Genomic DNA, 23,006 nt, shown 5'->3' on the forward strand with positions numbered 1-23,006 from the left:
CATGAATCAAATAATGAGCTACATCGAAAGTAAGAAGTGACTGGCTATTTAGCATAATGAGTCATGCATAATTATGCTACAGCACTTTGGTATGGTTGTATCAGCGTCATTAAATACAGCGATCATGCACCTACCTGACTTGTGTTACATCATGCAATTATAACACAAACCAGCTTAAAGCAAAATAATTTATTGGCCGTTTGTTGACCATGTTTTTGGTGCAAAAATATCACTCTATTCCAGTCGTGGCTGAATCTGGTGCATCCCTACTGTTTATACTAGTAAGAGTACAACTCTGGCGCTCTCATGTTCAAACTGGGCAGTTTTCATAATTGGGTTTTGATTGGGTACTGTGTGGTTACTAATTTTAACTGACTCATCATGGTTTAGTCAGATCCATTCAGTGTCAGGTTCTATATGAACCAAATAAGCAGACTACTTTCACTGATGCTGTGATGAGAAAAGTCCAGCTTTGACTTTCCTCTGAACTCTGTGGTTTGTATGTGCCCCCTATAGGTGAAGCTGTTGAAGTACATCACTAAGCAGCTGCAGTGTAAGCAGAGAGTTCCAGTTTGTGAACGCTCACTGGCCCTCGACTCGTACCCACACCTCGTAGACTGGCTCCACACCATCAACCTCAGGCCTGAGCTCATACAGGTACTGAAAAAAAAGAAAAGAAAGAAATTCTGATTGACCGTGAGACTCAAAGTAGGGGTGGGCCACCCATGCACAGCATTTAAAAGCCTTTAAAAACACATAATTAAAATGCATATTAATGGGTGTGTCTATCAGGCTCTGTTTCGTGCTGTAAGTATTGCAGTAAGAGCATTATCATTATGCAAACTGGTGACTGTTACCAATTTGTGAACAAGGTACATTTTTCACCTGTTTCTAAATTTGTGTATGATTAATAGTTAAAGTGTAAAAAAAGTCATTTAGATTGGTTTAATGTAAAATGTTCTAGAAAGTTTTAATTGTTCACAGCAGTGGTGATAGGAATCGGACATCCAAATAGTTTAATGCCTCTAAAAGCTACATTGCAGATAGTTATGACGTTATTAATAAATGGTTACCGATACATTGTATTAAGATAGAGCAAAATTACCTCAAAACTAAGATGAGAGAACTTGAGAACTTATTTTTACAGACTTACCATTATTTTTTTCATTGAGAAAATTACATATAAAAACTCAGAAGACCCGCATAGGATCACTGGCCATTCTGAATAGTAAATAAAATGATATTGTGACCCCTGGTTCCCATCACCAACACTGTGAGTAGGTTTCTCTACAAAGCACATCAAACCACTCTAAATAATTGCTTACATTTCAACAATTTAATTGTTCACAATGTTTGTAAAAACAAAAGAATTTCCTGTTTAATTCCTTTTTTTATGGAGTAATTGTGACCGCCCTCATAATGTGTTGTGAAAATGTCTTTACATATTAAACTTTTTATTATTTTTTGCAATTTTCCCCACCACTCCAAATAAGCTTTTTAACCATTTCCAAGCAAGAAGCAGTGTTCACACGCGTGTGTTTTTGGGACTCTAGTGAGAAATGCCTCATGGTGAAGCTATGTGTGTGAAGTAGGTAGGAAGAGACAGAGAGGAAAAGAGAACAGTGGAGAGCAATGTGGAGGTCAGTTGCTGTATGACTGTGTATGAAGATCACTGTGGCATTCCAGCCTGCTATGGTCTCTCTCTCACACACACACACACACACACACACACACACACCTACACACACACACACACACACACACACTGGCGTGATCCAACTCCTAATCCCAGAATTTGCCGACTCAGCCTCTCTGTCCCACTCACTCTACTCACTCTATTTTTACACCCCCTCCCTCTGTCGTTTGCTCAACTGGTCAACTGGCGAGAGCAGGATTCCACTCAGACTGAGGAACATCCAGCCTTGTTTACCTTTGTTTAGAGGGAAAGAGGCCTTTAAAGACAAAACAAACAGAATAGAAGCAAAGTATGGAGAAGACAGAGTGAGTGGCAGAAGGTAGAGGAACAGCGTGACATTTCCCCCAGAGGAGGTGGTTGAAGACTCATGGTGCCAGGTATGTCATTAGCTCTGTATGTGCTGCGTTTCAGACACTGAGGTAGGACAGCCGGCATGTGTCTCTGTGTGTATTAGTGGTACATGATTAGATTTGATTTTGATTCGAGGTTCCCAAGAAATGATTCTATAAAGTGATTTCTATGATATACAGTTGTATGCAAAAGGTTGAGTACCTCAGTGTTTTTTAGATTTTCTAGCTGAAAACACGTTAGCACTTTCTCTACAGGTAACAGACTCAATTTTAGTGCACAATTTCTACTCGTTCGCAGAGTTTAATGCATTGGGGGGAAAAAGTACAACTTAAAATTTGCCATAACCTTGACAGTTTTATGTTTAATTTTTGTTTTGTCAACATTTTAAATTCAGCAAATAAACTGTAGTAACTGTTCATTAAATTGAGCTGAAGTGTGTTCCCTGTAGAGGATGTGTTAACTTATTTTTGCCTAGAAAATCAACAATACATATAATTTAACCAGAGGCACCCAAACCTTTACATATGACTGTGAATTATGATTTTTGACACATTTGTTTACATTTGTTTTTAATACTTTGATCTGAAAGTTGACCACAAACTAGTGCATTTGTGGCTGTTTTTTTATTTAATCAAAAAGCACGCAAGTGACTTGCATGCTAATAGTACCACCTGCTGGAGGAAACCCAGACTACCACACAAGCTTGTGTAAATGACTGAGTTTCATAGCAGTGTCCAGAGTGCACTTCATATTTTGCAAAAAAATGTGTCATTATAGCAGAGATTTTCTGTAATTCAGCTTATGCTGTATATTTGCTTGGTTTAACTATGGTGAGTTCCATTTTACAGCGGGGTAGGACTGTGTTAAAGTTGAGATCACATTTTTAAATTGAATTTTGAATGAGGTTCTCAAATCACAAGAGCTGCAATTTCAGCTGTAGCCTATTATTTGCACGGTTGTCTTACATTTTAACCCTTTAAGGCTGATACAAAACTTGCCTATTTGTGCTATTTTATCTACACAAACTACTGTTTTGAAAAAGAAAATGCATGAATAGGAATGCAAGTCACATATCAGTCACGCCATTTGTTACTCTCATTGAAACAAAATAATAATGAGTACTTTCTGACCAGAACTGTTGTTTCAGTGAGCTTCTGCACTTGACAGGCAAGCAGACATAATGTACCCACCAATGAAAAAAGCCACATCTTCTGTACAGTTTCAGAAAACATGAGAGCACATAGAAAGCTTAGATTCTACACCTGATATTGAGAAAATAATTGTTCTGTTGCAAATGTGGACATGCATGGGGACAGAACTCTTCATTTAACCTAAATACATGGACCCTGTGAATTGCCTGTATATGAGTTAGACCAGTCAAAAAGCAAAAAGCTGTCAATCACCTATGTGCTGTGTGTGTGACAGCACAACCTGAACTAACAGGCAGTAACTTGTAATAAGATGTAAAAATATTCTGATCTTCTTGGCTAAATTAACAGCCCTAGGGAATTTTCCCTAAATCATTCAGCCCTACATTAGGGGGAATGCAGCACCTACAAAAATCTAATTATGACATTTTGTGAATCAGTTTAAAATCTTTCAAGAAAGGATCATGATGGATCTAAGAATTCATTGTTTTTCCCACCCTTAGTGTTTATATCCTTCAGTCTTCCTTTAAGACTGTATGTCATCTCCAAACGCTTGTTTAGCTGCGTGTTTTGCCCGGACTCTCTGTATTAAAGTGGTGTCAGCTTGTCGCTGTCTTTTTTTTAAGCTCAACAAAGGCTATTCATTTTCTGTGGGTTCTATGCAGCGTGATTCACTGGGCAGGAATGCATGCGTGCGACTGGGGGCTGTGGACAGGGCCCAACGTGGTGCCACTCTCTGAGGCCTGCTGTCTGTCCCTGGCCCCTGTGCTAGCAGTCTCAGGAGGACCAGACAGTTGCGTTGATGTTTTCACAGGATTTTCACAGGAAGTGCAGAGGAATGTCCCGCAGGGCAGACAAGATCAGGCTAGCCCTCTGAAGAGGAATTTGCATGATTGGCCAGTTTAGGAAAATGTGCTTGTATGTGAGTGTGTAACCTCTGTGTAAGCAGATAGGCTGTGTGGTTCCCCATCTTGGTACAACCAGGAATCGCCTCTCGGCTTCAGGTGTACGGTTGTCTTTTTTTTTTTTTCCCATACACTGTGATTTGACTTCTGACTTCTGATTCTGATTGTTTACAGCCTGATGGACAATTTTTTAGCCTAATCTGAACCTTAGACTGTGCAAGTTAACTGAACACATTAAACACACTGCAATTGTAGTGTAACAAAGTTACACTATAAATTACAATACTTGCTATAAAACTAGTTATAAGTTTTAGCTAATTTAGCTATAAGCTAGTTGAAAGTTGAAAATGGAACCCCTTTATATACATCAGAAAATTGCAACACAGACCAACCAAAAAAATTAAGCAGTTGGCCAATTCCGATCTTGGCCCATCCTTGCTAATTAGTCCTGGCTCAGTTTCAGGCATCTGAGAAAATGCAACATGTATCTTTTTATCTCTACAGTTAATGTTTATTTTGTTAAACAAACAGAAACACTAGAATAAATACAAATAAACAATACATTGTGATTTTGTTTGTTGGATTAATAATTTCCAAATCTGTCTAAGAAGAAACTCTGTATTTACTTAGCAACTAGTATCTGGTTTGGATAATCAAACCTTCATTAAATTAAATTAAATTAAGTAAGCTCCTGGTGTAACTGAACAATTCTTGAAATGAGTGGATGTCAGAACCAAACCTTTGTTCTTGTAGCTGTATTCTTCTAACCAAGATATTAATAACTGTTTTAGGTTTTACTGTATGTATGCTTATTTTTAATGTTTAATAGTGTACTGCTGACAAAAAACACACACTGTGAGGTAAATAGCTTGAAACACATTTCTTGGCTGGCTAAGCCTTTTGCACAGTATACCGGTACTGGTGTTACACAGCAATATTCACTTTTAATTAGTTTTAGTAACACTGATAGATATTTGCTGGTAGGTTTTATAGTTATGAAATTGCAGTTCAAAATCTGCTTTCTCTCTGATTAGCATTGTAAGGTTCCCTTTGATGTAATATTGAGAGAAAAAAACAACCATGGCAAATTTGTGAGACATTCTTTTAGCATCGAATACCCAATCACTTTGCTAACAATAAATTAACATCATCTGATACCATGATACTGTTTATATAAAATCCTAATAATTAAATTTGACAGTACTAAAATACCCAATATTAAAATATCATGCTTATCTGCTTACAGTGGAAGGCAGGATGAAATTTGCACCCCTTTTATACCAATTAAACAACATATTTATTATTTTTTTTTAAAATCATGCTGTCATCATGTTCTTGTGAGATGTGTTTCTCCATCTAGCTATGTAAGGACACAATGAGTTGCGCAACGTATTCTGGGAAATGGAAAAAAGCCGTTACAAAAGCAACGTCATTTGAATTCACATTTGACTCCATAAAAACTCTGGGCTAACGTGACTCATCAGCAATGGCTCCTGAATGTTAATTGAATTTGCCATTGTTCAAGTCCAGGATGTAAATAAGTCACTAGGATAGCCTGAAGGCACTGTACAAAATATGTGTGGTCTTGATATCTTCAGTTTTAAGTCTTGTTTAAAAAAAAAAAAAACTTGCCAATCAGATATCCCTAATAAAATCTAAAGATGATTATATTTAATGTTAAACTTTTTCGGAACAATCCCCTGATAAAGGGCTATAGGGCAGCAAATAGATACAGCCAAACACTGTAAAGACCTTGCAAGCACCATTGGATCGTGCTTTGACACTGGAAAAGTGAAATTTAGTATTTGTCAAAATATGGGAATTTAGACTGCGTTATAAATCTCAAATGAAATTTATTTTGTATGCATATGAAAGGTCACACTGTTAGGATAGATTGTGTGTAGTTTATTTATTTATTTATTTTTGTAGTGTGCGAGCTGATGTTAGCATGTTGCCTCGTTTTAACAGATACAGCAACAGTCCAGCTCGATAATGAAACATTTTAAACTGGAACCCGAATATTATCTGTCAAACCTACACTCCACCTTCATTCAGAATTATTTTGTTGAATGGGATTTTTGATGATGTTCTGTAACTGTACAGGGCAAAGGCTGGAGCTATTAGTAGAGGCCAACCACTTGAGGTAACGGAGAGTCCGTTCTGCGCTCATATCCTGTCGATTCATAGAGAAAAGGCTCTCTCTTAAGGAAGAGAAGAACAAAGAGAGAGAGAGGCCGTCTCACCTAAAGCTTTACTTTACTTTTTAGCCTTTTCTCCTTTTGTCCTTTTTCTTCTCTGCCTTATATGGGTCCAGTCTCTTATTTGCAGCACAAAGTGATCAGCCATGCAGAAATACTTGGTGCCCGGTCTAACTGGTTTAGACTAACCCCCCAAACACACACACACAACTGAAACTGGACTGAATTCTTTTAACTTGTTTCTGTTAACTGTTTGTTTTTTTCCTGGAATCTCGTGTGACACATTGAGAAATGAATAGAGTGGGACAGGGAATTATTAAAAAAGATGTTTTTATTAATTTTAAATTTAAATAACTATGTCTAACAATGTGTAACACTGAGATTGTGTATGCAAATAATTTGCCCATATCCTACATATTTCTTGAATTTTTCTTTACCTATTAATTTTAAACAGGCTGTTTTTGTGACTGTACCTTTAAATCTTTTTATATATTACTGCTTTCTGAGCAAAACCTTGTATCTCCATTTTGTTGTTTTCAGTTTTTGACATAATTTGAAAGTACCTATGATTTTACGTCTTCTTTTTCATGATGTATGGACCTACAGAAATTACCCCAAATTAGTTGAAAAAACATCTGGTTCCTTTCACTTACATTAAAAAGTTGAGTAGGTTTTTTCCTTCTTCTGTAAAGTTACCATTTAGGAGATACAAGGTTTTGATCCGACAACGGCAATATGTCAAGTCAGCTTTTATTGTCAATACTACAGTATGTATAGGACATACAGAGTATTGAAATTGTGTTACTCTCAGACCACATGGTGCAGCGATAACATTAAATAGACGGGAAACAGGAAAGGTGTGAATTTAAATAGACGCTAAATAAACACTAATCTTAAAAATAAGCACTAATGGTAGAAAAATAGAATAATACATTGCAGCCCAATTTTCCATAAATGGAACTGGATAGTAAGTGGTACATTTACATTTACATTTATGGCATTTGGCTGACGCTCTTATCCAGAGCGACTTACACTTTGATAATTTTTTTTTTTTGCACAGATAGGCGAAGGTGGTGTTAGGAGTCTTGCCCAAGGACTCTAATTGGTATAGTGTAGGGTGCTGACCCAGGCAGGGAAATGAACCCCGGTCTACAGCGTAGAAGGCAGAGGTGTTAACCACTACACTATACCAACCACTGTGTTACAATAAGAAAATATTAACATACTACATTACACTGATTTATTAAAAAAAAAAAAAACTGAGGCAAAGTTGATTGTCCATGATATAGTCTCTATAACTATAGAACCATTTAATATCCAGTAGTATTTGTCCGTTTTCAGTTCTTACACCTTAACTTGGTACTTTAATTAGAGTGATCACACATATTAATGCAAGTGTTGTTATAGCAGGCTGCTCTTTTTATCTGGTTTGAGCCTGAATCTTGAGGTCAGCAATCCTTGATGAAGCTTCAGTGGAGTTGTAGTGTAGCAACAGAGGGAGGGAGGGAGGGAGGGAGGGAGGGAGGGAGGCCACGGCTTACAGGAAATGCACACTGACCATGTGCTTTTAGTGTGGAGACCGGGAGACGTACTCGCTGCTGATAGAATGATCCAACATGCTAACAGGAAGACAGAGAGAGTAAATGAAGAGAGAGAGAGAGAGAGAGAGAGAGAGAGAGAGAGAGAGGAAGAAGGTCAGAGTAGAGCAGGAGGAGGGAAGGGAAAGAGTGCTGGGAGAGGGGAGGGTGGAGGCTGAGGGGAAGGGAGCTGCTCTCATACTTCTGGGCCACTTGTGAAGACGGGCTAAGATTTTGCTAACATCTCTGGGACATGAGATTTGAAAGAGGATTACTTCAGACTGAACTTTCATGATGGTATGTAGTTCCTGATTCCTACAGCACATACGATTCATTTCTCAATGTCCTTTTTAAGCGACATTCATGGTCTCTTGTAGTTATTTTCTTCTCTAGTGTTGCGGTTTCCTGTCTGTGTGCCTCTCTGGTCCAAAGAGGTTACATGCACGAGCTGCTGCAGGGAGCTGCTAGTGCCTCTGTTTGTACACAAACTTACAGTGACTAAGAGAATTTAGAGACTTGCACTACAGCCTTGTTTGGATTTTATTTGTCTAGTACTGGCCAGTATATTGTTTATATTGGTATACAGGTATTTGCATCATTCAAAAATATAGAGTTTTAGTTTTAGCAGTATTAAAAGATGACAAAGGCTTAGTTAGCTACAATGTACGTCATTTGTTCTTAGTTAACTGCAGAGTATGTCATTTGTTGGGTGTGTCAGATTGTTTCGAAAGTACAGCTCAAAATTCATCTACACTAAGTAGTTTTCTTTTTGAAAATGTGCTTTCCATCTGGTTAATATCTCAGTTAACACTAGCATCTAAATAAGCTATGTCAGGTTTCTGAGATATTTTTGAACTCACATTTGCCAGCATATGTTCATTAAAAGGCCTGTGGAAAACTAGATTTTGCTCAAAGATTTATAAACAAGAGTTTGTCAGAATGTGAAGTTTTAGGATGTGCCCCTCAGTCCATAAAGACTGTAGAAACAGCTCATTGTTTGAGTGATGTCATGGAAACCAAACATATTTACATATATTTGCCTATTCAACCTATCGCAGTTTAGCCCAGCCATTCATGCTAAAGTTACAGAGTGTTTTAGGCCAGATTTGCCCCAATACAGGGCAGTCAATCAAATTAGATGTTGGTTATGTATAACAGTGTACACATATCAGGCACAGAAACAAAACAGCCTTTGCTAAGAAACAAAGAGAGGCTCGAAGATGATCGTGTAAAATGACTGATGACAGATTTTTGACACATGAACACACACAAAAAGTGTAAGTGGACCTTATGGAATAAAATAATGCAGAACATATAACAAGCAAATTTAAGATAACTGTATTAATACAGCTTTAAATATAATCTGATATTGCGATAACCTGATTTATTTGGATAGCTTCTTCGGGCCATTTGACTCAGGATTAGATGGTGGGAACAGTGCGCAATTTCCTCAAAGGTTATTCACACAACAGGTTCTGAATTTGTTGTTTTGTACTCCGTATCGGGCTCAGTGAAGCCTGAACTGGAATAGCAGTTTCGTGTGAAACTCTTATCAGTGGTGGTTATAGCCGGATCCATTTAATGATTTGTGAAGGGTGCTTTCCTTAGGGCTCGTGTTAGTGGTGGGTGAATGAGCATGTGCGTGTGTATATGTGTGTCATCAGGGTGCTGTTTAGCTATGACAGATGTTTCTTGGTCTTGAGCTTTGTGTACTCTTTAGAGTATCACTCCCTACATTACATCAACACCAAACACAGGCAGGAAAGGCATGTCCAGACACCATCTTGGTATAGGTATGTGTCAAGCCCTTTTATACCCAGCCTTTTAAACTCTGCCTTGGCTTGTCTCTGCTATACTAAGTTTCACAAATCTTGAACGTACAAGAAACACAGAGGAACAGATATGTCCTGCTGGAGCTTTAATCACCTGATTAAAGTTACTGCTCCAAACAAATGTATCTTAAGTGGTCTAGGATTAGAACTGCCTTCAGCAGGTAGCAGTCCTGGGCTTCTGATGGATAATCCTGGTTCAGGACTACCACTGTTCTGCACATTTGAGTGCTTTTTCTGTTTTGACACCCACACTTAAGTTCAGTTTGGTATATTTAATGAGCTGATTAATGAGATCAGGTATGGCAGGAGAAGGGGAAAACACTTGTGCAGGGCCAGTGGGTTGGAAAACACTGCTTTATATTGTGCTACCTTATTGAGATCAATTTTGAGGTTAATATGCTGAAGCATTGGGGTAGACCTGTGCAATATATTGTTCAGTAATTTGTTATCCCAGTGTTGGGTTTTGCCATAATTTATATTGTAAACACTGTAGCACTGTTGCTGTCTGAACAAAACTTTGTGTCCCCAAAGTGATAACATTTCATGGAAAAGCAGAATCGTTCCTAATTTTCAATATAAGTTAATTTAGCAACAAAGAAAGAAAATATTATGATGTCATTGATCTGACATTTGACATAGAGAATCTGACATAGAGAATCAGGTAGATTAACTGGCAGTGAACAGATTTTATTTTGCCATTTAGAGAAAGGACCGTTTTGTTCTGTTTGAAGGTATCAGTTTCCAGTTACCACAGACGGAAGAACTGCATTCGACAATTTTTGAGTCCGTCATGCCCTGAGACAGAGTCCAATTGATGTGCAACCTATTAATTTACAGTCTAGAAACCGGTCTTGAGACCAAAATTGGACTTGAGTACTAGAACAATAATGTAAGATGTTATAGAGAGGTTTCAGTGGATGTTTTGATGAATCAAGAGTTTTACATGAAAGGTAAATATTTTTGGTCAAAATAACACGGGTCAGTCTATAAACAGGTTGCATTATTTGTTGACTAAGGGATTTTGTCCTACCATGCAGCCTTTTCAGGAAATCCTTATGTTCAGTGTGATCCTTATAATTGGATATGGTGGCAGTGATTTGACTGAACAGGATGTAAGCTTAGTTGTTGATTGGTTTATTGGACCACAAATTAGCCATTGTGCCTCTTTAGGGAGGAAATGTGTGGGATTTTGTGTTCCTGGCCATCACAGCTTTTACAGGTATAAAAAGCCATCTGCTGTTTGTGCAGTCATGTACTGTGGGCAAGTCCTTTTTGATAGCGCTGGTGGGCTGTAATGATTCATTGGAGAGGTCTTTTTTTTTTTTACTTTTTTAAAAAATTTTATTTTAGCCTACTTTTGGATTTTTATCTGGCGGTACCTCTAATGCTGTGGGCTAGAGGAGGCCAGGCGGTTTATCCTTATGGTCACATCTGGCTTTTGTCCATAAAGGAAGTTTCCATTATGATTCCTGGAAGTGATCTCCCTGTTCCTGTAAGAAATATGTGAATGTGTGTGTGAGGGAGGCTGTATTCTCTCTCTTTGTCTCTTAGTAGGTGGAGTGTCTTGTACTTTTTCCCACACACTTCACAAAAGCACACAGTTGCTTTCAGACTCAAACCACACACGCATTTACAAACACACTTGTGCCCACACACACAGTACTGGTAATATAGCAGGTGTTGGGTGGTTCCCCAGGCCCACACACACATACCATTGCTTGTTTATTTATGACAATCAAGAGGAACAAAAATAACATCAAGTTACTTAAAATAGCACCTCCCCCTCCTTTACCATGCACTTTTTTGACAGTTCAAAGTAAGAATAGTATGGTATAGGACAGATCTTTACACTACTTTAAGATTACAGCAGTATTGTGTGTACAAACATTATGGTATAGACTAGATCTTCATATCAAGATAAGAACAGTGATGGTGTACACAACCTATATATCAAGATGAGAACAGTGTGGTATAGGCTAAATCTTCACATCAGGATGTGAAAAGAATGGTATAGACTAGGTCTTCACATCAAAATGAGAACGATGAGGTATGGTCTAGATCAGGGGTGCACAATTCTGGTGCTGGAGGGTTGGTGTCCTGCACAGTTTGGTGTTTCATCTAGTCAGACACACCTGATTACACTTTTTCAACTATTTGTCAGTTACCAGGTTTAATGGGTGTGTTTGTGTAGCAAAACCTCCAAACTGTTCTACACACCAGGACCCCGAAGACCGGAGCTGTGCACCCCTGGTCTACATCCATCACAGGATGAGAACAGTATATGAGACTGTGGTGGCTCCACAGCAGAATTGGGTTAAAAATAGAAATCAAAATAGAAATAGAATTTAGGGAAAAATAAAATAATCCTCTTTTGCTGATCGTTTTAAGTTTTACATGTAAATGGTCTTAAACGCTGAAGTAAATGTATAACTGCTCATTCACCCAACCCTGACGATTGATATGCAAACTGCTGGTCACAATAACAACACAGACAACAGTGTCGCCTAGCTAGTATGTAATGAAATGGCAAAGAGAAGGATTTAAGATATATATCAATAATTTGGAGACGAATTGACTTCTTTGTATTTATAGGCACTCCAGCAGGTTACCTGATACATTTAGCCTGCAGCGAGAAGCTCTCAAACACTAAAAAGTGATGAAGCTGTAGTCAGCTTTTCATTTGAATTTTCCTGTTCTGTCTACACTAGGACCTTAGCACATACTGAGACATATTTACCACCAAGATGGTAAAACGTAACTTAAATAAATGGACATAAAGTATTGTGGCTCCCAAGGAAGATTGATTTTTGTTGAAAGGACAAAATAGCTTTTCTTAATATTTGGGTTGCCAACCCCTGGTGAAAATAATAAGATAGAGACCAGGGGTCTGAAACTCAAACAGTAAAAGGGCCGTATTAAAAAATCTCATCAAATCTGAGGGCCAGAGGAAAAATTTCATTTTTCATAAGTGCTGTGCTATACCCCAAATTGGCCATTGTTAATTCATAATATGGGGAAAAAAAACTTGTAGACACTTGTAGTAGACATTGAAATATTACATCGACAAATGTAAATGACCCAGGGGCTCGGTCTTTTAAACCTACCTGTTTGCTTGAACTAAATGCCTGGCATCTCTTCTTTGCTGCAAGTTCATTAAGACTTGGGCTCAATTTCCAAGCTGCTGAGCTAACGTTAGGACTTTATATCGGTTAAACTGCAGCTGGAATGCATGTGAAATGACTGCTGTGGAATTGTGCAGAATTGTGGTGTAACCACTGTCCCTTTGATTGTTGTTCAGGTGGCAGAGTTGGAGCATGTTACGATGCAGTGCATGCTGGGGACTGTAGTGCAGCACATTATGAAACAGGCTAATATTAATAGAAAATTAAAATACTTTAGCAGGCAGAATAGGATTGTGTGGTGGGCCTGATCTGGCCTGTGAGGCTTGTGTTTGACACATGGGGTTTAGACTATAGACTAAGATAAGGACAGTATGATATAGGTTAGATCTTCATATCATTATAAGAATAGTATCATACATAATCTTCACAGACTTAGCATCAAGATGAGATTATGTGCGATATACACTTTGGTGGTTACATTTTGTCATAGTCACAATCTCGGTTAAAAAGCTTCACACTCCTGTAGTGAATTGATCTGACTGTTTTGCTCCATTTCCACTGAATAGCTTAAGGGAGGTTATCAAACACTGCAATACCTATCCACTACATCTGTGTGTAATTACCTGAGAGTCTGACAGCAAGTATGATAAATTGTATGAGTGTATTTCACAAAAAGAATGTCTCAGCAAAAAATTGAATTAATGCAGTTTTTTCCCCCTAGAAGTACTCGCTCAGTCAGGATATTTGGTAAACAAGGTTTTTAGTTTTAGTTTTTTCTATTAATAAATCCCCCAAATTGCCTTCAAAGGGGCAGGTCATTTTTTTTTAAAATCCTCCTGTATATATCTCTTTGTACCTTCACATACTACTCTTATCTTGATGTCACAGGAAAAAAAATATGGTAAAGGTGCTATTTAAAGCCTCATGCTCTCATTTTTGTTCCTCTTGGTTGTTTTTTGCAGAGCCTTGGGGACTTGGGGACATTTTTCTATTTATTTTTTGCCTTATAGTCATGTTATATTTTTACAGTAAACTGTGTTTGAATGCTGTGTATCGTGGTACGATAATGACTTCTACTCATAGAATTGTTCTGAACATAATTAGATTTTTGGCAAATAGACAGGTGCATTTCAGCACAGGGAGACATTGGTGCATTTCAGCACAGGGAGACATTGGTGCATTTCAGCACAGGGAGACATTGGTGCATTTCAGCTCAGGGAGACATTGGTGCATTTCAGCACAGGGAGACATTGGTGCATTTCAGCACAGGGAGACATTGGTGCATTTCAGCACAGGGAGACATTGGTGCATTTCAGCACAGGGAGACATTGGTGCATTTCAGTGCAGTTTAGTTTGAAAACATTAGGATTTAAAGAACCTAACTGATGAATACCAACAGCTCACTGAAGGTGTCTTCTGTCTTATCACCAAGACCAAAGTGACCACAGGCAGACTGATGCTGGACAGAGATTTCATGTGCTCATGAGTGTGTCTTCGCGTGTGTGTTTGAAGATGAGCTGACGCCACGAAGATGCGAGAGGGCACAGGAATGTGGTTTGGGTGGAGGAGTGGACAGAGAGTTCACTGGAATAGGCTGAGTGGACACTGGGGGACTGAAGGAATGTCTGACCATAGGGCTGTAAATCTATGACATCACAACAATTTAAATCAAATGACAAAATTCATAGAAAGTTTCAGCTCCCTTTGTTGCTGTTGCTGCATACATTGATTGTATCAGTACAAGCTATTTGGTGGCATCCAGAGCTCTTGTACTAAGAGACTAAAAAGTTCAGGAGTACAAAGAAAAACTGAGAAGCACACGAGGAGTGCATTTTCATTCAAACATAAACTGGGTGTTCATTTACTAGATGTTCAGTGAATACACGCATGTCTGAAAACTGATGAAATGTACATGCAGACCAATTTAAAGGCAACAAAAGATTCTGGAAACCATTTTTACACGTATCAAACCAGGGAAATAGACAATATATGCAACAATTAGCTCCAATCATGCAAGTATTTGGTTGGAAAAAAAAGGAAAAACCCTTGCCTTCATTGTATACCTTCAACCAAATCACAGTCTCTGTCATATTCTGTTGAGTTGTCTACGTTAGTGTTTGTTCGTTTATTTGTTTATTTAGTTCGGCTGTTAATAATAGTCCTGTAATGTTACTGTAGTCTAGTAAGTAGACTAAAAAGTAGTAAATTTGTTGCAATTGAATCGCCATCTTCAATCACAAAGTGTCACAGCGTTTTAGTTGCTGCCTCTTTTAAACTTTTCACCTCCTCACTCTTCAGGTATCAGTGCAAAGAAAAAAAATGATCCCCTATGTGTAGACTGGCCCCTCAAACTGGAATGTTTTTGATTGGAGTCCTTTTTTATTAGATCAAACTGGTCCTCACGGCCCCCAGGCAGTTTAGTTTATCTCTGTCTCATTATTATGGGTTGGCATCAAAAATGTGGACCATAAGGGGATCCCGCGACCCTGACGGAGAAGCGGCTTAGAAAATGGATGGATAAGGGGATCCTGTGACTCATGGCCATAGAGGACTGTGTGTGTACATGTATGTGCATGAGTGTCTACGTGAGAGTGTGTGTCATTCTGTATTGTTCACCTACTGTGCTGAGCCTCAGGCTGAAGAAAAGACTAAATTCTTCCTTCTCACCTTTCTGCACACACACTGCAGATTTACTAAAATGAGTGTTTCATCTAAACACTTCCTCTTCTCTGAATTTCCCTGCAGTGTCACTGCTTGTCCTGATGATTTAGTTCTCTGAAACAGTCAATGTTACACAAACCTCCTCTTAATCCTCCACTTTCTGAGTTTTGACTGGTTGTTGAAAACATGATGGACTACAAGAAGCTACTTTCTTGACAGCTACAGATTTAAAACTTATTTTTATGCATGTAAAAATCTCTCTCTTCTCTCTCATGCTATCCCCCTGATACTCTTCCTTCTCTCTCTATCTCTATTCTGTCTCTCTCCTTTATTCTTCCTCTCTCCATCCCTGTTGTTTGTCACTCTCTCTCTCTCTCTCGCTGTCTATTTTTTCTGTTTATCTCTCTCTCATTTTCTCTTTTGCTCTCTCTCTCACTCTGTTTTGTCTTTTCTGTGTTCATTCTCTCTCTCATTTTCTCTTTTGCTCTCTCTCTCACTCTGTTTTGTCTTTTCTGTGTTCATTCTCTCTCTCTCTCTCTCTCTCTCTCTCTCTCTCTCTCTCTCACACTCACTCTCTCTCTCTCTCTCTCTCTCTCTCTCTCTCTCTCTCTCTCTCTCTCTCTCAGGCAGTACCAGTGAAGCTGTCTCTAGAGGGGATGCTGCAGATGTCAGGTGCTCAGGTGCAGGAGACCATGAGGAAACTGGGCTCCAGTACTGAAGAGTGTTCCCGCATCACTGCTGCCCTCTCCTGCCTAAAGAGTGCCACTGACTCAAGTCAGTCCCACTCCTCCTGCGCTGCTGCAGGAACAGGTAGAGTACTGAGAAGCAGCTTTCATTAAGGGGATAGTTTATTAAAAAGTGACCTGATGGATTCATGAGGAAACTGTACAGATTTGCTGGGTGAATGTCTTGTGGTGTGCTGCATTATGTTTAAGGAGTAATAAGTAGAACAAGTATAGGATAAAGCAATTAATAATGAGAGGCAGTGTGTTATCACCATGAAGGGAAAGCAGCATTAGCAAAAAAAAGTGGCTGGGTGACTATCATAAGCCTTTCCGTCTCTCTCTCTGTCTCTGATAGAATGCACACATAGGGGACAGGTTCTATGTTTTCTCTTAGTTAATCAAAAAAAACCCTGCTGTGTCTGTTGTAGGGCGGGAGCTGAAAGATGATGGAATTCCCTGGATAGTAGAGCCTCCTCTTACCTCCTCAGGCTCCTGCGCTCCTCGCTCTGTCTCTGTGTCCACCGTGCCCTCCCTGGATTATCCCAACCTGTACTTCTGTGACGGACTCGCTGACCCATTTCACCCCTCACCTCAGATGGATCGGCGGACTTTGGGCCTGGCGTCGACTCCTCCTTTGACCCCACCTACCAACAGGATCGCTCTGTTGAAGCCCCCACGCACCCCTCCGCCCCCATCTAACAGACTGCGGCAGCTCTTGCCCACACTCGCCCTGCCCCGTAGCAAGAGCCACACCCAACTGGCAAACCGAGTGGATGAGCTTGCGCCCAGCAAGTAGGTGCAATGTATTATACACATCATTTTTAGGGAATTTAACCATGTAAATGTTTAGAACTTTTTTTTGAAGTTTTTCGGTTCATAGCAGTGCTCACAAGGAATATGTGATCTGATTTGCTCAAGATTGGATATGATTTTTGTTCCAAACATGCAAGTGCCAATCAAAAATTTTGATTTTGGCCAATCAGTGTTGCATGATGATTTAATGATGTAAAGAACTAACACTGTATTCAAATTCTGCTTCTACAACTATAGAAAATGTTATAGCAGTCATGGGCTGGAGGTTAGGGATCTGGCCCTGTGACCGGAAGGTTGCCGGTTCGATCCCCAGGGCCGACAGTCCATGACTGAGGTGTCCTTGAGCAAGACACCTAACCCCCAACTGCTCCCCGGGCGCCGTGGATAGGGCTGCCCACCGCTCCGGGCAAGTGTGTGCTCACTGCCCCATAGTGTGTGTGTTCACTAGTGTGTATGTGGTGTTTTACTTCATGGATGGGTTAAATGCGGAGGTGGAATTTCCCCGGTTGTGGGATCAAAAAAGTATCACGTATCACTTACTTATCACTTATACTTGACTCATTGTACTTAGTAGCCAAGTGCCTCTTACTTTCACTGTATTTAAATATGCAACAGATTTTTCATGAACAAATTAAAAATGCCAGTTTGGCAAGGAATGTTATGTATTTTGCAACTTTAGCCAATACAAAACACTAGAAATGTACTAGTGTGTTTATTGTGTTGTTTTAGCCAACATAGTGTGAGCTTTGGGTTTAGAGAAAATGAGAGAAAATTATTCTTTTGAAATATCAGAACTTTATCTGAAAAAAAAAAAGATCCGTGCACCGCTAGTGGTCACCAACCCTACTCCTGGACATCTGTGTTTATCCAACCGTAATGTGCCATGGATATTGTAGCTAATTAATGAATTCTGCAGTCCTTGATTGCTGGATCCTCTAACATGGAGTAGGGGGTGAGGACTAGCATGTTAGATGAGGATTGGGACTAAACTATGAAGGCAAGCAGATCTGTGGTAGACTGATGGCCACTGTTTTAGAATGTCTTCTAAGTGCAGAAAACCTTAGAGCTTAGTGCTCTTTTTAAGTAACAATTTCAGAAAAAAATGCACAATTTTTCCTAATTTTCCCAAATATCTGTGTGGTCATGAAACATGATCTTTGCTGACCATTGTGGTAAGTAGAAAATTCTGTAAATCTGATTGTCACTGAGCAAATGCTTTCATTTTTTTTGCAAACAGTGATGACAGTGTTACTTGTTTTAATTAAGTTTATGAAACCTATTACTGAGTTTGTGATGGTGCTGTAATGAGATGGTAATGTAGTGTAGGTGCTTGATGTGCTCTTAAATTGGATGCCATTTTAATTCATGACTACTGCCATCCGATCTGAAGTGGGGGTTTACTGTTTAGCATTGCGTCAGTGATTAGAGGAGCCTTCTCTGGAAAAGAAATATGCCTAATAGGGGGAACTCAAGCATATTTCCATTACATAATTAATTCAGGTAATTTCCCTTTGAAATGTTCTGCTGTCAGCATGTAGCTACCACAGTGATGTTGACTTCTGCAGAAATGCACACATCTTTTAATATACTGCACTAATGTAAGTGGAAAATAAGCGTTTAAAACATAACTCTCTCAAGAGAGCCTTCAGGCTAAAGACTCACCCAGGTGGAATGTTCATACATGTGTGATGTGATATGAGGGTATGATTGGCATGTGTTTTTGGTGGAGTGATGGGACCCCCACCCCAAGTTTCCATATTTACTGTCAGCTCAGACATGGTGGCGTCTAGGATTGGGTCATTTTAGCAGTGCTCACTCTGTGCCAAATGACATAATAAGAGAGCTGCTTCTTCAGTGAAGGAATCTCACTACTCTTACAGTGAAGTGTCCTACTACCAGTGACCCGAGCTCTTTCTAAAGTCCCAAACTTGTCCTTCTAGTCTAGCGCACCCTAAAGAGGTGTTCAGATGATGCTTCTCATGTTTAACACAAAATTTAAAAAAGACAAAAAAAAAACAGGATTGTAAGTCATTGTGTTCAAAAAAGGAATGATTGGTAAGCTGTAGTTGAATATGGAGCCTTTCATGGGGACTCAACTTTTCAACTTGGCATGTAGTTTCAAATGCAAAGTGCAAGAGTAGAGGAGTGCTTTTCAGTCATGGTGACATTGCTTCATCAAGAATAATCAAAGGAAGCCCCTAATGCAGTTTAGCATTGATGTTTAAACCCCCAAAACTCTAAGGAGCTGTCAGCAGGTCCAAACTTCCATTCTTCTGTTAGGTATATCTGTGTACCCACATTTGTTGCTCATTTAAACAGTAGTATCTAACATATAGATGCACTTTGTTGGTTTACAGTTACTGACTGTAGGCCATTGGTTCCTCCACATTTTATCAGCCACTTTCTGCCTCATTCATCAGTGGATAGCGACCACCATAGGATCACCACTGATCAAATATTTTTGACTGGTGGAGCATTCTCAGTTCAGCAGTGACACTGGCATACTAGTGGCATGTAACAAGTAGGTGAATGTAATAAACAGGCAGCTCAGTGTACACAAATTACATAGTATTTTCACTGTAGCTTCAGAATAATTAATTGATTTGAAGAGTTAAAAGATGTGTCAGTCAAACTAGTCTTGTTGGATCAAAGTGTAACTAATGACTTTCAGTTTGAGGTCTTGAAGGTAGTTTTGCCAGCTAGACTTCTGCTTATTGCTTCTGAATGTGGTGTGCGTTGCCACTTAACATGGCCAATAACTGTCTACTTTAACTAACTGGATGGGGCAATTTTTAGTGACATACATAATAATCACATATGTCCTGTAATTTTAGTATGGTGTGTAGGGGCAGTCAGTTTTCAAAAAAGAAAAACACTGATCAGAAACAAATCAGTGTGCAGCTGCAAACACAAAATTTCCAAGGAAGAGCATAACATTTAAAGATGTGACAATTTGATCTTCACAAACATTTTTCCGTCCATTGACTGTATCCTGCTCTCTGAAGCTTATCACAGACAACAGACAGCTTAAAAGGTGTGTTTCCTGTTGGCATGATCAGACCCACTGCATGGACGTGCATTCACATGAAGGTGTAGATAATGTGTGGGCGGAGCTTCTAAGGCTGATACTATGTTGAGACTGTAATCCATGTTTTAATATTTGGTGTCAGGTGGATTTGTGGGCAACACATTTTCTCTTCTGCCCTTCAGGAATGGGAAGAAGAAGCCACATCTAAATGTGCAGGTGAACGGTGGAGGGAATGGCTATGAAGACATGCCATCCCACTCAACGCAGCTCTCTGCCTGGTCTCCACACACTCTACCCAACACACCCATCTTGCTGGAGAGCAACACACTGAGAAGTAGGTGCACCTGTGACATGCCAACTTAAGTAAAACAGTTTTTTGATACATGTCATATCAATATCAAATGTGAAAATTTAATTTCATTAAAGTCATGAAGAAACCAAAATTACTTTGGAAACAATCCCCTGACATTAATGTACATTAAAGTTAAGAATATACACTATATTGTCGAAAGTATTCACTCATCTACCTTCACACGCATATGAAATTGAGTGAAATCCCATTCTTAATCCATAGGGTTTAATATGATGTCGGCCCACCCTTTGCAGTTATAGCAGTTTCAACTATTCTGGGAAGGCTTTCCACAAGGTTTAGGTTTAGGTGTTTATGAGAATTTTCGACCATTCTTCCAGAAGCGCATTTGTGAGGTCAGACACTGATGTTGGACGAGAAGGCCTGGCTCACAGTATCTGCTCTAAATCATCCCAAAGGTGTTATTTTGGGTTGAGGTCAGGACTCTGTGCAGGCCATCAAGTTATTACACCAAACTCCATGTCTTTATGGACTTTGCTTTTCCCCAGGTGTGCAGTCATGTTGGAACAGAAAGGGGTCATCCCCAAACTGTTCCCACAAAGTTGGGAGCATGAAATCCAAAATCTCTTGGACTGCTGAAGCATCAAGACTTCCTTTCACTGGAATTAAGGGGCCAAGCCCAACTCCTGAAAAACAACCCCACACCAAAATCCCTCTCTACCAAACTTTATTGTTGGCACAGTGCAGTCAGACAAGTACCATTCTCCTGGCAACCGACAAACCCAGGCTCGTCCATTGGATTGCCAGATGAAGAAGCATGATTCGTCACTGCAGAGAACATGTCTCCACTGCTCTAGAGTCCAGTGGTGGCGCTTTACATCTGTGCATTCAGTGCTTTGCATTGCACTTATTGATGTAAGGCTTGAATGCAGCTGCTCAGCCATGGAAACCCATTCCATGAAGCTCTCTATGCACTGTTCTTGAGCTAATCTGAGCTGGCCCTGCTCTGTCATTTTACGTGACCTACCACTTCATGACTGAGTTACTGTCATTCCCAATCGCTTTCACTTTGTTATAATACCACTGACAGTTGACTGTGGAATATTTAGTAGTGAGGAAATTTCATGGCTGGACTTGTTGCACAGGTGGCGTCCTATCATGGTACCATGATTTCTTTTACAAATGTTTGTAGAAGCAGTCTGCATGCTTAGGTGCTTGATTTTATACACCAGTGGCCGCAGGAGTGATTGGAACACTTAAAATCAATGATTTGGATGGGTGAGTGAATACCTTTGGCAATACAGTGTATTTTCCTCCTCCTGAAATATTACCAACTTGGAGACACAAAGTTTTGTTACAGCAGCAACAACATACCTCACAGCCTTATTTGATCTCTTTTACTTTTGTGATCCTTTCTAGCACTCCCAAAAAATTCTCCACAGACTATACGGAGGGATTTTGGCCTTACTTTCTCACACAGGTAAGACAGACTGACCCTCTTTGGTATATGGGCACATTGGTTGCAGGAAAATGAGTTCCACACTTTTTTCCCCCTTAAAGATTTTCCACCAAGTCATGGCTCTCTCAGACTTGTGAGGTGTGTAAGAAGAACTTGATGTTCGGCGTGAAGTGTAAACACTGCAAGTAAGTTACCAGCATGGAAACGCCAGTGTTATAACCACACCTGCTTATCATTTACAGAATCTGCTAATGACTCTTTTCTCACCTTCAGGTTAAAGTGCCACAACAGGTGTACCAAAGAGGCACCTCACTGCAAGCTACCCTTTCCAGGTAAGATGTGATATGATACATGTGACAAATCTCAACAGCTGTTTTATTTCTTAGTGCTCAGTGCTCCTCTTTCTTGCTTTCCAGTTACACCAATCAGAAGAACGGAGTCAGTTCCATCAGACATCAATAACAGGGTAGACCAAAAGCAGCTGTCTTCAAAATCTGAAACATTACCAAATCCAATAAACAAAAAGGTATGAGTGACAACCTGGAAATACATAATGCATTAATATACAAGGCTTAGGATTTATGTCCCTCTTTAGATATTAGGTTTATTAAAATGCATTAATGCATTGGTATGCATCTGTCTAAAGGTGCCAATTTAAATAAATAAATCTTTATAGTATTCAAAAATGTGTGTTCATTTTTGGCCAAAGTAAAATTATCAAGCTATTTTTAGTGTCTATACTTAACTACTGTGTAGTTCCTCCAGTTGCATTTATGAATTCAGTCTATTTTTTTTTATAATATTGTTGTTAAATAATTGTTTTATACATCCCTGATATATTTCAGGACCAGCCTCCATCTGTGAGTCAGCTGGACTCCAGCAGTAACCCCTCTTCTACCACCTCCTCCACGCCTTCTTCACCTGCTTTCAGCCAGAGTAACCCACCCAGTGCTACTCCACCCCCAAACCCCTCACCCAAATGGCCTCGGGACAGCCGCTTTAACTTTCCAGGTCTGTAATATTAGCCCAATCACGCTAAGAGCTTGCCTTACCCACTAGGTTTAGATATACAGTACTGTGCAAATGTTTTGGGTCCAAAATCACATTCAAAAAGCTATTAGTCAGCAAGCATTTGCTTAGAAAAACACTAATTTTAACATAAAAAGTAATATTGGTACAAC

General features: G+C 39.4%; 1 protein-coding gene across 5 annotated transcripts in view; it reads left to right on the forward strand.

Moving 5' to 3' along the window:
* The window catches only part of ksr1b (kinase suppressor of ras 1b), a 55,016-nt gene that overhangs the window by 17,513 nt on the left and 14,497 nt on the right, over nt 1–23,006 (forward strand). For 2 of the 5 annotated variants that reach the window (XM_017694974.2, XM_017694976.2), the window contains exons 2-10: nt 517–657; nt 16,117–16,300; nt 16,644–17,007; nt 20,239–20,390; nt 21,786–21,846; nt 21,927–22,010; nt 22,099–22,157; nt 22,242–22,351; nt 22,671–22,836. In XM_017694974.2, coding sequence (XP_017550463.1) covers nt 517–657; nt 16,117–16,300; nt 16,644–17,007; nt 20,239–20,390; nt 21,786–21,846; nt 21,927–22,010; nt 22,099–22,157; nt 22,242–22,351; nt 22,671–22,836 — 1,321 coding nt within the window. Of the gene's footprint in view, nt 1–516; nt 658–1,883; nt 2,116–8,066; nt 8,173–16,116; nt 16,301–16,643; nt 17,008–20,238; nt 20,391–21,785; nt 21,847–21,926; nt 22,011–22,098; nt 22,158–22,241; nt 22,352–22,670; nt 22,837–23,006 lie in introns of those variants that run through there. The other 3 variants (XM_017694977.2, XM_017694979.2, XM_017694978.2) reach the window with 3 other exon arrangements.

This window comes from Pygocentrus nattereri, chromosome 17, assembly GCF_015220715.1.
Source record: "Pygocentrus nattereri isolate fPygNat1 chromosome 17, fPygNat1.pri, whole genome shotgun sequence".
NCBI lineage: Eukaryota > Metazoa > Chordata > Actinopteri > Characiformes > Serrasalmidae > Pygocentrus > Pygocentrus nattereri.